The sequence below is a fragment of the Heteronotia binoei genome, chromosome 2 (genome assembly GCF_032191835.1).
Source record: "Heteronotia binoei isolate CCM8104 ecotype False Entrance Well chromosome 2, APGP_CSIRO_Hbin_v1, whole genome shotgun sequence".
NCBI lineage: Eukaryota > Metazoa > Chordata > Lepidosauria > Squamata > Gekkonidae > Heteronotia > Heteronotia binoei.
In genome coordinates this window covers 61927245-61941508 of record NC_083224.1, presented here as the reverse complement: position 1 = coordinate 61941508, position 14264 = coordinate 61927245, and the positions used below count along the sequence as shown (strand labels likewise).

Below are 14264 nucleotides of genomic sequence, written 5' to 3'. Positions count from 1 at the left end.
TTCCTCTTTCCTCGAGGGTCGGGGACAAAGGGTGGCGATCGGGGGTGAACTGTCCTGGAGACACACGCTTGACTGCGGAGTGCCTCAAGGGGCGGTACTCTCCCCGATGTTGTTTAACATCTACATGCGCCCCCTTGCCAGATTGCCCGAAGGTATGGGTTGGGTTATAATAATAATAATAATAATAAATTTTATTTCTATCCCGCCCTCCCCACCTTAGCGGGCTCAGGGCGGCTAACAGCATATTACAAAACATACAGTGATATTATAAAAACATTTAAATCCAACAATATAAAACATCAACAATAAAACTACTAACATTAAAAACCAGTTCAATGATATAATTATTCTGCGGTGTGAATCTTCAGACCGCATTGGCGGCTCCTTAATTCTTGATCTTCCTAACAGTCCGGATGTGCCAGTTTAAAAAGGACGGTCTTGCAGGCCCTGCGGAACTGCTCAAGGTTCCGCAGGGCCCGCACCTCCTCGGGGAGTCGGTTCCACAGAGTAGGAGCCGCACTCGAGAATGCCCGTACTCTGGTGCTCTGATGTTTAATCTCCTTCGGCCCGGGGATGGTCATCAGATTTTTCCCGACTGACCTCAGTGCTCTCTGGGGTTCGTATGGGGAAAGACGGTCCCTCAGGTAGGTGGGTCCTCGGCCATATAAGGCTTTAAAGGTAACGACCAACACTTTGTACTGGACTCGGTATATAATTGGCAGCCAGTGCAGTTCACGTAGCCCCGGCTGTATATGCTCCCGTTTTGGAAGTCCCAACAACAGCCTGGCCGCCGCGTTCTGCACTAGCTGCAGCTTCCGAGTCCGGCACAGAGGTAGCCCCAAGTAGAGGGCATTACAGTAGTCTAGTCTTGAGGTGACCGTTGCGTGGATCACCGTTGCGAGGTCCCGGCGCTCGAGGAAAGGGGCCAACTGCCTTGCCCGCTTCAGATGGAAGAATGCTGACTTGGCAGTGGCTGCTATCTGGGCCTCCATTGATAGTGAAGGCTCCAGTAAAACACCTAGGCTCTTTACCTGGCGCGCTGCTTTCAATAGCGCACCGTCGAAGGCCGGGAGAGCTATTTCCCTTCCCAGGGCGCCGCGGCCCACGCACAGGACCTCTGTCTTCGCTGGGTTCAGCTTCAGCCCGCTCAGCCTGAGCCATGTCGCGACAGCCTGTAAAGCCCGGTCGAGATTCCCTGGTGCGGAGTTGGGCCAGCCGTCCATTAGCAGATAGAGCTGGGTGTCGTCTGCATATTGATGGCAACCCAGCCCAAACCGCCGGGCAATCTGGGCGAGGGGGCGCATATAGATGTTGAACAACATCGGGGAGAGAACTGCTCCCTGAGGCACCCCACAATCCAGTGTGCGCCTCCGGGATCGTTCTCCCCCAATAGCCACCCTCTGTCCCCGACCTAGGAGAAAGGAGGAAAGCCATTGCAGGGCCGACCCCTCAACCCCAATGTCGGCGAGGCGGCGCGTCAGTAGCCGATGGTCGACTGTATCAAATGCAGCCGACAGATCTAACAGCATCAGCACTGCAACGCCGCCTCGATCCAGTTGCCGTTGGAGGTCATCCACTAAGGCGACCAGCACCGTCTCCGTCCCATGGCCCGGCCGGAAGCCTGACTGACATGGGTCCAGGACAGAAGCGTCATCCAGAAACCTCTGAAGCTGCTGCGCCACAGCCCTCTCAATAATTTTACCTAAAAACGGTAAATTAGACACCGGTCGATAGTTCGCCAATTCGGCCGGGTCTGCTGTAGCTTTTTTCAAGAGAGGGCGGACCAAGGCCTCTTTTAGGGGTGTTGGAAATTGCCCCTCTGAGAGGGACCTATTTATGATGTCCCGTAAAGGACATCTAAGCTCCCCCTGGCAGGATTTAATCAGCCAAGAGGGGCAGGGGTCCAGATCGCATGTTGTCGGGCGAGCAGCGGAGAGGATTCTGTCGACTTCCTCCAGGCAGAGCGGGTCGAAGTGGTCCAGCACTAAACCTGAAGACAGGCACGGAGCCTCAATTTCACTCACTGTATCCAAGGTGGTAGGCAGGTCTTGGCGGAGCAACGAGATTTTATCTGCAAAATATCTCGCAAATGCCTCACAGCCTATTTCCAATTCTCTAACATTTGGTTTGCCTTGAGGCAACGTTATAAGATCCCCAATTATTCTAAATAATTGTGCTGGGCGCGAGTTTGCAGATGCAATCTTGGTAGCAAAGTATTCTTTCTTTGCAGCCTTGACTGCCATCTCATAAGACTTCATAAACGTTCTATAGGATGTTCTCGTTGCTTCGTCCCGAGTATGCCTCCACTGCCTCTCTAGTCGTCTAAGCCCTTGTTTCAGCCGGCGCAACCCCAGGGTGTACCATGGAGCCAGCTTCGTGCGAGGGCGTAGAGGACGCCGGGGTGCAATTTCGTCGATAGCCCTGGATAGCTGGTCCTGCCAGATCTCCACCAGGTCATCGAGGGAATTGCCAGTGGGCCAAGGATCCCTCAGGGCCGTTTGGAACCGTTCCGGGTCCATCAGGCCCCGAGGGCGAGCCAAAATAGGCTCTCCGCCCATACAGGGTTGGGGTAGCATCCCCATACGGGCCTTAAGGGCTAGGTGATCCGACCATGGTACCGCTTCTACGGCGATATCGTTCACCAAAATCCCGGACGCAAAGATCAGGTCTAATGTGTGCCCGGCCTGATGCGTGGGAGTCGTGACAAGTTGAGAGAGTCCCAGTGTTGCCATGGACGACACTAGGTCCATCGCCTGAGTGGAGGCCGTGTCGTCGGCATGGACGTTGAAGTCACCCAGGACCATAAGCCTCGGGTACTCCAACGCCCAGCCCGCCACTGCCTCCAATAGTGATGGTAAGGCATTGGCCGGTGCGTTAGGCGGACGGTACACCAGCCAAATTGCCAACCCCTCTCCAACATCCCACGCCAGACCGGCGCATTCAATCCCATCAATCCTTGGGCCCGGGAGAGCCCGAAAGGAGTAATCCTCCCGTATGAGTAATGCTACGCCTCCCCCCCGCCCGCTACTCCGTGATTGGTGGAAGACCGAGTATCCCGGGGGGGACATCTGGGGGGGACATGCTGATGACACCCAGCTCTATCTGCTTATGGACAGCCGGTCTGCCTGTGCCCCAGAAAGCTTGGACCGGGCGTTACAGGCTATGGCTAGGTGGCTCAGGCTGAGCGGGCTGAAGCTAAATCCAGCGAAGACAAAGGTCCTTTGCTTGGGTCGTCGTTGTCCGGGAAGGGAAATCCCCCTACCAGTTTTTGACGGTGCGCAACTGACAGCGGCGGACAAGGTCAAGAGTTTGGGGGTACTATTGGAGCCTTCCCTAACAATGGAGGCTCAAATAGCAGCCACGGCGAAGTCTGCATTTTTTCATCTTAGGTGGGCGAGGCAGTTGGCCCCTTTCCTGGAGCATGACGATCTAGCAATGGTGATTCATGCAATGGTCGCCTCGAGATTGGACTACTGTAATGCCCGCTATAAGGGGCTGCCCCTGTGCCGAACACGGAAGTTGCAGTTAGTGCAGAACGTTGCTGCCCGGCTGTTATTAGGGCTCCCAAGATGGGAGCACATCCGGCCAGGGCTCCGAGATCTGCACTGGCTGCCAATAATATACCGAGTCCGGTACAAGGTGCTGGTTATTACCTTTAAAGCCCTATATGGCCTAGGACCTGTCTACCTTAGGGACCATCTCTCCCCACATGTTCCCCAGAGAGTACTGAGATCGGGCTCTCAAAATCTGCTTGTTATTCCCGGGCCAAAGGAGGCCTGTCTGAAATCTACCAGGGACAGGGCCTTTTCGGTAATGGCTCCTTACTGGTGGAACCAGCTGCCGGAAGAGGTGAGGGCCTTGCGGTACCTTGGCCAGTTCCGCAGGGCCTGTAAGACAGCCCTCTTCCAGCTGGCCTATATCTAACTGGCATTGGGAACTTTATAGAAGGTTGTAGTGTAGTGTTCTGACAGATTGCTGTTTTATTTGTTTTATTACTTTACTGTTTTAATTATTGTAAATCGATGTATTTTTTAAAACCAAAATGTTAGATCTTATGTTGTGAGCCGCCCTGAGCCGCTTCGGTGGGAAGGGCGGGATATAAATTGAAATAAACTGAAACTGAAACTAAACAAATTAAAAAAACATTTTAAAAGAAATGAGAAAACAAAGAAGTCTGACCTTTTTAGTTCCCAGAATGATTGTCAGACTGCCTTTAAAAGCCTTTTACCTTTAAGGAATCCGGGCCTATTGTTTGAGGTTTCAGAGCTAATGTGTGGTCTAGGGTCCCCTTCCATGAGATCACCTGGTCTCAGAAAGAAAGGGGGGCGGGGAATTAAGCTTTCTCTCTGTCTTCAGACCTCTTCACAGCTTGGAGAAGAGAGCCTGAGCCTGTCCTCCTCAACCTTGCACTGAACCTCCTTTAAAAGGAGTTACTGAAGTTCTGTTCATGCAGGAAAACCCAGAGAAATCTTGTGAAGAGATTTCAGGTGGAGGTGTAGAATTTCCTAGCTGTCTTTCTGGGCCTGCTGGCCATCTGGCAGATGGCCCAGCTGTTACATGTGAGTCCTTAAAAGGGCTGCATTGCTGAGCTGGTGCTTCCAGTATTTCTATTGGTGCCAGTCTCAGGCCAGTCACTTTCTTCCTGGGATGGGTCCGTGTTGTCAGAACTGCTGGGCTGCAGGTGCTTGTCTCCCCCAACTGATGAAGTTTGTAAGAGAGGGGGTGAGCACCTCAGCCCTGTGCAGCACGTCTAGACAGTACCCTCATATTCTTCCTATAACATATATTTATTTGCTATTGAACAAAGTAGGAGTCGAGTAGCACCTTTAGGACCAACAAAGTTTTATTCAGAATGTAAGCTTTCATTTGCATGCATACTTCTTCAGACAAGGAATGAGGTACACTTTGCCCTAAAGCCCCCATCTCTTCACCCTATCTACCATCTCTTGCCTTTTGGTCAATATTAAATGAGTTTAGCCAAACCCCTTGTGGCTTCCTCCACCATTTGATGAAGTTGTCAGCCAGACAGGTCAGAAACATGCATGACTGTGGATGCTGTAATGACCCACACCCCTTTCAGACTTAGAGCAGGGGCTGTTTTTAGATGGCCCCAAAACAATAAAAAATACTGGAGTGCAGAAATCACACCAGCCTGACAAGGTAGGACTGTCAGCAAACTTGTCTCACTCATCACTGGAAGCCCAAGTCAAACTTCCAGCTTATCGGATCTAGACTAGAATATCTTAACTACAGTACTTGCAGCCAAGAGTTCCCAAATTATAACAGATAGGGTAGCATTTCCTTTCAGAGGCAACTAGGTTCAATGGTCTACTGTGGAAAATAAAGGCAACCATAGTTAAATAATTACAATTTTATTTAATGGGGCAAACAATTTAGAGTTAGACTAATGAGCCAGAACACAGTGAAATAGTATAATATAACTAGCTACACATAATTACAGCAACAGAGGTTACTAATCAGGTTCGACCAGGGAACGCAAGGCCCCGGCTTACTTGCAAGACTGTGTCCTGAACTAGGGGGGGAGGAGTGTTATGTCTTGAAACATAAGCTGATGTGCCGCATGACGATCGCTACAGAGGCGACCCCACGGGTCCCTGGATGTAGTTCGCCAGACGCCCCGCCCATCAAGATCTGTGGCAGGAAGTTTGACTGGCCAGGATTGGACTGGTCAGGCTGGAGGGCAGTTCCGGGGAATGTATATAAGCGGGACCCGGCCCGCGTGTTCTCTCTCTTGTAATGTACCACTGAATAAAGCATGTTGCCTTCACCCCGTCTCGCAACATTACAGCTTTGTAATCCTTTGGCTTTCTCTTGTTTCTAACCCAGCTGACACCTTTCACTATGCAAAGCCTTGCTGCTTATTGAGAAAATGGAATGTAGAAATTTATTGGAGGGGGGGGAGGAAGGAGGCAGCTGGGCCTTCAGTTATAGCCCTCAAGAGGCAAGGTTTGCCTCCAGGTTCACAGCTTCCCCACTGTATGAGTTTTTGTAGGGTTAATCTTATTGCTTTTGTTATATAAACCATAAAGACTTCCTTAATGTACATTGCCTGCTTACAGTATTGCTTAAGAACTCCATTTTTTTAAAAAAAGAATGTAAACATACAGGAGTATTGTACAGAAATTGTACTAAGAAGGAAGACCTTACACATGAATTATGATTCTTCGTTCCATCCCGGTTAATTTAACTTATGGTCAGCTCTTCACTGATTCTGAGGTGGTCCTGGATGCCTCGCTCTCCATGGAGGCCCAGGTTACCATAGCTGCCGGATTGGGCTTTTACTATCTTCAGTTGGTCAGGCAACTGGTTCCTTATCTCTCCTCCCGGGACTTAGCTACAGTGATCCATGTAATGGTCACTTCCAGGCTGGATTACTGTAATGTGCTCTATGTAGGGCTGCCCTTGGATCTGATCCAGAAATTGCAGCTAGTGCAAATTTCATCGGCATGCCTGCTGACTACAACATCTATGCGGGCATACATTCAGCTGGTGCTGCACCAATTGCACTGGCCTATTGGGTACCGGATCCAGTTTAAGGTTATGGTATTCTTCAAAGCCCTATGTGGCCTGGGACCAACATATCTGCAGAATTTCCTGGTGTCTTATGTGCCCCGAATAGCTTTGCACTCTGCTGAGCAACACCTGTTGGTAGTCCCCAGCCTGTAGGATTTCTGCTTAGCCTCAGCCAGGGGCAGGGCTTTTTCCATCCTCACCCCAACCTGGTGGAACTTGCTCCCACTTGAGATCAGGGTCTTGTGGGATATAGTACAATTTTGCAGGGCCTGTAAGATGGAGCTGTTCCGCCAGGCCTTTGGTGAAGTGGTGGACACTTGAGGACCTTGGCCTCCCCTTCCTACACTGCCCTGGTGAACTATTCTCAAGAAGCATCCTGGCATCAATTGAATGACTTTGCTGTTAGTTGTTATATTCTGCACTAGTGGGAGACATTGGTGGGTGCCAGAGACGGTTGTGTGCTGTGTTTTTAAAATTTTAGTCTGTGATTGATTGTATTTATTGGGTTTTTTTTTTCATTTCTGGGACCTGCCCTGAACCTGCTTGTAGGGAGGGTGGGATATAAATCCAAAGATAAATAAAAATTCTCATTTAGTCTAAGAATTGATAGTTTCACAATTGACACTTGACACTGTGGATGTATCTACATTTCTTATAATGTTATATCCACAATTTGTTATTTATTCTTATAATAATAGGGGAGGGACAGTGGATCAGTGGTAGAACATCTGCTTGGGAAGCAGAAGGTCCCAGGTTCAATCCCCGGTATCTCCACTAAAAAGGGTCCAGGCAAGTAGGTGTGGAAAACCTCAGCTGGAGACCCCGGAGAGCCGCTGCCAAGTCTGAGTAGACAATACTGACTTTGATGGACCCAGGGTCTGATTCAGTATAAGGCAGCTTCATATGTTCATAATTGACACTTGGTATTATTATATACCAGGAGTGGCAAAACTGTGGCTCAGCTGTCATTAAGTTAGTGCTTAGCTTTTTAAATTTAAGTATGGAAGCTAATGAGTTTATCAGATATCTAAATGATGACGGGGGAAATCACAATTTGGAGTGAAAAGGTGAAAGCTAGAGTGGATGCATAATTCTTGCTTGCTTTCTATTTCTCCCCATGTAGTCCTCCCTCAGAAGATTTTTTTTCAGTGAAAGGTTCCCAGATAAAGTATTTACCATAAACAGGAGAAGAGCAAGGATTTAAGTAATGCTTTAAATTAATACTTTATTATAATTGTTAATATATTAAAGAATATATGTTGCAAAATATTGTTCAATATCTGTATTAATTTTAAATATTTGCAATAAATTATGGCACTTGGGAATTTAGTTATCAGTAAACTTTTCTTTGTATACTTTAGAGAATGATTCTAGCTTTTGAGGAACTTCGTGTACAAGCAGAAAACTCCAGGTTGGAAATGTATTTTAAATGTGAGAATCTAATTTATTTTTTTCTTGTATACTATACAGTAAGTACAGTTTGATCCTTTATTATGCTGTAGAAGAAGCCTATCTAAGGATGGTTAACAAAGTTAAGAAATTATACAGATGATTTCCTTTGCTGATTTTATATAATTGACATGTTTGTGACCACCCTTAGACACAGAGATGTTTTCAATTAATAAAAATTCTATTTTTGGTGTAAAATTTCAGATTTTAAGGGTTCCTGTCAGGTAGATGATCAGCTCATGCTTGACATTTTTAGACTGAGTCTCTTTCTATGCATTCCTGTTTTGGGCTGTTTATCTTGTCCTTTACCTTGCACCATTCCTTAGTTAACTTCTCTCCCACGTATACTAATTGCCATGAATCCGTTTTGCCATGAAGGGGAGGGACGGTAGCTCAGTGGTAGAGCATCTGCTTGGGAAGCAGAAGGTCCCAGGTTCAATCCCTGGCATCTCCAAAAAAGGGCCCAGGCAAATAGGTGTGAAAAACCTCCGCTTGAGACCCTGGAGAGCCACTGCCAGTCTGAGAAGACAATACTGACTTGATGGACCAAAGGTCTGATTCAGTATAAGGTAGCTTCATATGTTCTTCATATGTTCAATCCATCATAATCCTGCTCTGACCTCCCTCCTTGCTTTGGATCCAACTATATCACTAATGCCCCAGATTGTTCCCTGTCAGTCCTTTGTCTTCTAAGTGCATCTATGCAACTACTTTGTTGTAAATTAGTACCAAATGTGAATTTATCAAAACATTCCACTACAGTTTCATTACCACAAGAATTTCTGCATAATCTGAACAAAGGATATATTTGAAATTGGAGTTCTGTATTTTACTATAATTGATAGCATACTTAGCTTGAAAGTTAGTTAAACTGAAATCAGTAAGAAAGGAAGAGTTCATACATGTATGGTCATTATTTGATGACTGCAAGATCACTTGACTTAGACATGAGAGATTAAACTCTCCTGGCAAATAATTATTAAAAACTTACATTGTTTCAGACACCTTAGTAAGGCAGAGCATATGTTTACCTACTGGTCATCAACTGATGAATACATGAATTATACTTTCACCAAAAGTTAATGTTTTTAGTATAGGGATAAAAAGATGTTATAGTGTCATTCATTACTACTTGTTACTAAAACATTCATTTTTCCTGAAGTAAAAGAAGAAGCAGAAAAAACAGCACAACTTGAAAATGAATACAAAAGAGAAATTACTATAATGGAAAAGCAGGTTTGTTTTATTTCTATTTATTTATCAAATTATATTTTCCCTAACTAATATATAGCATGTAAGTCAATATTTTTAAACAAATAACTAAACCAGTGAACAAGGAACCAATGGTCTATTGTAGAGCTTCAAGACAGTGCTCAGTTGGAAGAAATAAAACAGGCTTTGTAGTAGATGGCCTCTATGAGACCATTAAAAATGCAGAGAGTGGATCTACTCAGAATTTAATGCGGCTTACTCTTTGGAAAGTGTTCTTAGAATTGTACCGGAGTGAGTAGATAATGCTGATTTGTTAGAAGTCAGAAAGGAAAAAATGGTTGTAAATTAGTACCAAATGTGAATTTATCAAAGCATTTGACTAGGAAAGTTGCTTTTATATGTGGGAAAGAGTCAACTCCAGTGTTCCCTCTAAGCTGAGCCAGCGTGAGCTAGCTCACAGATTTTTAGCCTCCAGCTCACACATTATTCTCTTAGCTCAGGAAGGATGACCCCAGAGCACAATAATTTATGCAGTAGCTTACAACTTTAATGCCAGTAGCGCACAACTTTAATACCAGTAGCTCACAAAGTAGAATTTTTGTTCACAAGACTCTGCAGCTTAGAGGAAACATTGGTTAAATCACATAGTTGTTTTCAGGTGAAGTAATATGAACAAGAGTTCATCTTTGTGGCTTCTGTGCAGTCCCACATTGGTACTGCACTGGCCAGCTGCAGAGATTACTTCCTTGCTTTTCTAGTGCTTTCAATAGCTAAAGGAGTGCTTACTCCTCCCCCCACCTGATGCCAGCTTTTCCTGCCAAAACTGACACATGACTCTTTACCTCTGTTTTCTGTTTGCCTCTGTGGAATTAGGATATCATCTTGCTTTTCCTAGTGTTGCCTTTTGAAGGTTTTTGTTTTTGTTGCCAGTTTGGTGTAGTGATTAAGAGTGGCACACTCAGGGCCGGCACATGGGAGTTGGCGAGGTATGTGGCTGCCTTGACGCCACCTTGCCACAGGGGCAAGGGCAGGCACCCCTCCCCATCACTGCTTGCATTGAGGGAGCTCGCTTCAGAGGGAGCTGGCTTCTTCCCGCGTTTGGAACGGGCGACCACTGCCCAGCCAGCTCCCTCTGAAGAGTCAGAGGGCTGGGTGAGGGACGGGCCGAGTGAGAACACTTGGCCTGCCCCTCGCCCAGCCCTCGACCCCCTTCAGAAGGAGCTGACTGGGCAATGGCTGCCTGCGCACTTCTTCCTGCGTTCCGATTCAGAACGCAGGAAAAAGCACGTGGGTGGCCAGTGCCCAGCCAGCTCTCTCTGAAAAGGCAGAGGGCTGGGCGAAGGGCGGGGCAGGCACCCCTCCCCGTCTCTGCTTGTGCTGAGGGAGCTCGCTTCAGAGGGAGCTGGCTTCTTCCCGTGTTTGGAATGTGCGACCGCTGCCCAGCCAGCTCCCTCTGAAGAGGCAGAGGACTGGGTGAAGGGTGGGCCAAGTGAGAACACTCTGCCTGCCCCTCGCCCAGCCCTCTCCCCCCCTTCAGAAGGAGCTGACTGGGCAATGGCTGCCTGTGCACTTCTTCCTGTGTTCCGATTCAGAACACAGGAAAAAGCACGCGGGTGGCCACTGCCCAGCCAGCTCTCTCTGAAGAAGCAAAGGGCGGGCCTAGTGATAACATGTTGGGAGCGCAGTGTCCTGCCTGGGGCGGCAGAACCTCTAGCACCGGGCCTGGGCACACTATAATCTGGAGAACTGGGTTTGATTCCTCACTCCTCTGCATACATCCAGGTGGGTTAGTTACAGTTCTCTCAGAGCTGTTCTCTTAAGAGAGTTCTCTCAGAGCTCTTTCAGCCTCATAGGGTGTCTGTTGTGGGAGAGGAAGGGAAGGAGACTGTAAGCTGCTCTGAAACTTCAAGTGAAGGGCAGGATATAAATCCAACTCTTCTTCTCTGAGGGGATTTTCTCTCGCAGATATTGAATCCTTCCTCTTAATCAGTTGAACTATGAAAGAAAAGAAAGAAAAGAGTGAAAGGAAAGTTTTCAGGGACTGTTTGTCTTCAGACTTTGGCTTAAAAGGCTGTATTAAAAAAACTAGCTGACTGTAACACTAAAATGGCTCATATAAATGAGCAAAAATTGTGTTTGCTATGCCTCAGTGAGGCTCATAATGCAGATGCTTGTCCTGTATGTTAACATTACACTTTAAATAGTAGGTGTTCATACTTAAAGATAGCTCTGGGAAAAGGCTTGCTGGTTTCAAGATGGTCTCTAGACTTTGAAAAATCATCCCGAACTAGCTGACTGTAACACTAAAATGGCTCAGATAAATGAGCAAAAATTGTGTTTGCTATGCCTCAGTGAGGCTCATAATGCAGAGGCTTGTCCTATATGTTAACATTACACTTTAAATAGTAGGTGTTCATACTTAAAGATAGCTCTGGGAAAAGGCTTGCTGGTTTCAAGATGGTCTCTAGACTTTGAAAAATCATCCCGAGCCCCATCTGTGTCTGGCTGCAGCTGGTTCAATGGAAGATATGTCCTTTAGGGCAGTTCTGAAAGAGCCCTTGGTGTTGAGGAGCACGTCAGAACAGTTGCTGAACAAATCACAGTCCAAACACTGTGACAAGCTACCAGTCGTTTTTTCTGCGAGGAGTCAGTCTGCCTCTTGAGAAGTATGTGAAATACCTTTTCTTCCTGCTGGGACACCCTTCTCGCACTTTGCCCAACCTTCTGGTTTGGCACTGTTGAAGAAAGAACTCAGCACCAACCGAACATCCGAATCCAGCAACCAAAAAGAATTCTGGTCCAACCTTGCCTGAGGGTGTGACTGAGCTGCTCTTTTTCTGGCACCCTCCTACAGCTAGGTATCCATATATGCTATATCCTGTTTTATCATATGGACCTGATGGGGGTTTTTAACTGCTTGGTTCTGTCCAGTTAATCACAGGCCTTGATTTTGGTCTCCTCCAAGAGGTTCTTAAAGGGCATGCTCAACTTTTATCTCCCTGCCACTGCTCCAGTTTCACAGTGGAGCCTGTCCTTAGTGTTCCCATCCCTGCTACTCAAACTATTTGAACTCATGGACCTGTCCCTGTCTTTGTTGTCATAAAAGATTGCCTTTTTAGTGGAAATACATAGGCACACAGGGTATGAAAGCTATCTGCTCTTAGGTATGGACTCCCCCCCCTCCCCCAAGTTTCATGCTAATAAAGTGTCCCTTATACGTAGTCTGTAGTTTGTTCCTAAGGTGTGTGGTTTTAATATGTCTCAGAATACTGTGCTGCAAGTCTTTTGCCCAACTACTCCTTGGAGTTATTGCTCTTTTATTTGGACAGAAGAAAGATCCTCATATTTTGTTTTGTGGGTATCACTTGTGGTTGGTAGAGTAGATCACAAAGAGTCTTCAGGTCTCATTCCTCTCATGTGGGGTGGTCTCTGCTATTAACCACTCCTATGAGTGTATAAGTTAAGAGCCCCGTGGTGCAGTGTGATAAAAATGCAGTACTGCAGTTCTAAGCTCTGCTCACGACCTGAGTTCTATCCCAGTGGAAGCTGGGTTCAGGTAGCTGGCTCGATGTTGACTCAGCCTTCCATCCTTCCGAGGTTGGTAAAATGAGTACCCAGCTTGCTGTGGGGAAAGTGTAGATGACTGAGAAAGGCAATGGCAAACCACCCTGTAAAAAGCCTGTCGTGAAAACGTTGTGAAAGCAACGTCACCCCAGAGTTGGAAATGGCTGGTGCTTGCACAGGAGACTACCTTTACCTTTTTATGACTGTATAAATGTTCTTTACCTCTTTCTAGTCTCTGCTCATTCCACCAGAGCTCAAGTATCCTTGGCTTCTCCAGTGATTCCAGTAGTGGGTCAGTCCTAACCTACGGGAATGTAGCTCCTCCTTTCCATAGGCAGGGCCAGCAAAACAAGTTCCTTCTAGGAGGGGGTGCTATTCCCCTTAACTTTCAGTTTTGCTTGGCCCTGCCTCCAGAGCAGAATGTGCCAGCTGAGCTTCGGCTCAACTATGCAAAAAAAAGAGAGAGACCACAACAGAAGCGTCAAGGAAAGGGACGGAGCAGCTTACTCTCCCCCTCTCCCTTGGCACCTGAAGCTTCCTGGAGTCCGCCAGAAGCCAGGAGACCCAGGAACGTGGCTGCAGTTTCCCCATGCCTCCCTGAGCGCGGTGGCAAAGCCACGCTGGCTCTAGTCCGTTTCCTGACGGCACAGCTGAGCTGCGGGTAAACGAAGCACTCGGGAGCAAAGAACGCGGAGGCGAGCAGCGGAGACTGCAGATGACTGGGGCGGAGACAGCAGCACACGCGTCGGCAGCCCCACGAACATCCAGAGCCTTTGTCCGGACCCGGCAGCACACACAGGGCGGACAGGACGGCGACAGACTCCTTCTTCCTCCTGAGGAACAGGTAGGGTCCCAGAGGCCCACGGATGGGTGTATTGGTGGAGGAGGAAGTTCAGCAATGGGGGAAAGTAGGGCAGCCTGTGCAAGGTTGCCTGGGGGAGGACTTAATAAACGCTGGTCGCCCCCCCAATCCTTCCTCTCGCCGGCATAACTGAGCCTCAGGGGCCCCTAGAGCCAGGTTTTTTCCAGATGGCACAACAGCACTAGTCCAGAGGCTGATTACTTCCATAAAGGAAAACCAGGCGGAGAGGAGGTCCAGAAAACGAAAGGGAATCCCACAGCCCAGTAGCAAGGCATGAACAGGGCCTACAGAGTGTGGAAGGGGAAGGAAAATTTAGGCAGGAAGATCGACCATTTTGTGTCTCCTCTTTTTACAGTATCCTGGACACTTCAAAATGGCTACCCCATCTGAATTCCCCAAGGCCAAGGATACAGCTATATGTGATTTGGACTTGTCTGACTCCCCCTCTCAAGAGGACCAGACGGAAAGCCCAATAGTGGATTTATCTGGAACAGAGGCCAAGGCAAATCTCTTTGCCTGGATCCAACAGATAGTAAAACAGGAAGTACGGTCTAGCAAAGAGGATCCTAGTCAGACCCCCAAGCTGAAGTCTAAAAAATGCACAAAAAAGATTAAGCATCTGGTGGAGGAGGAAGTTGAGACT

The 14264-nt window shown here is 47.5% G+C and overlaps 1 protein-coding gene across 1 annotated transcript in view; it reads left to right on the top strand.

Moving 5' to 3' along the window:
* The window catches only part of SYCP1 (synaptonemal complex protein 1), a 139142-nt gene that overhangs the window by 44375 nt on the left and 80503 nt on the right, over positions 1–14264 (top strand). Inside the window, exons 9-10 of the mRNA XM_060232988.1 lie at positions 7896–7965; positions 9146–9219. Of these exons, the coding sequence (XP_060088971.1) occupies positions 7896–7965; positions 9146–9219 (144 nt within the window). The remainder of the gene's footprint in view (positions 1–7895; positions 7966–9145; positions 9220–14264) is intronic.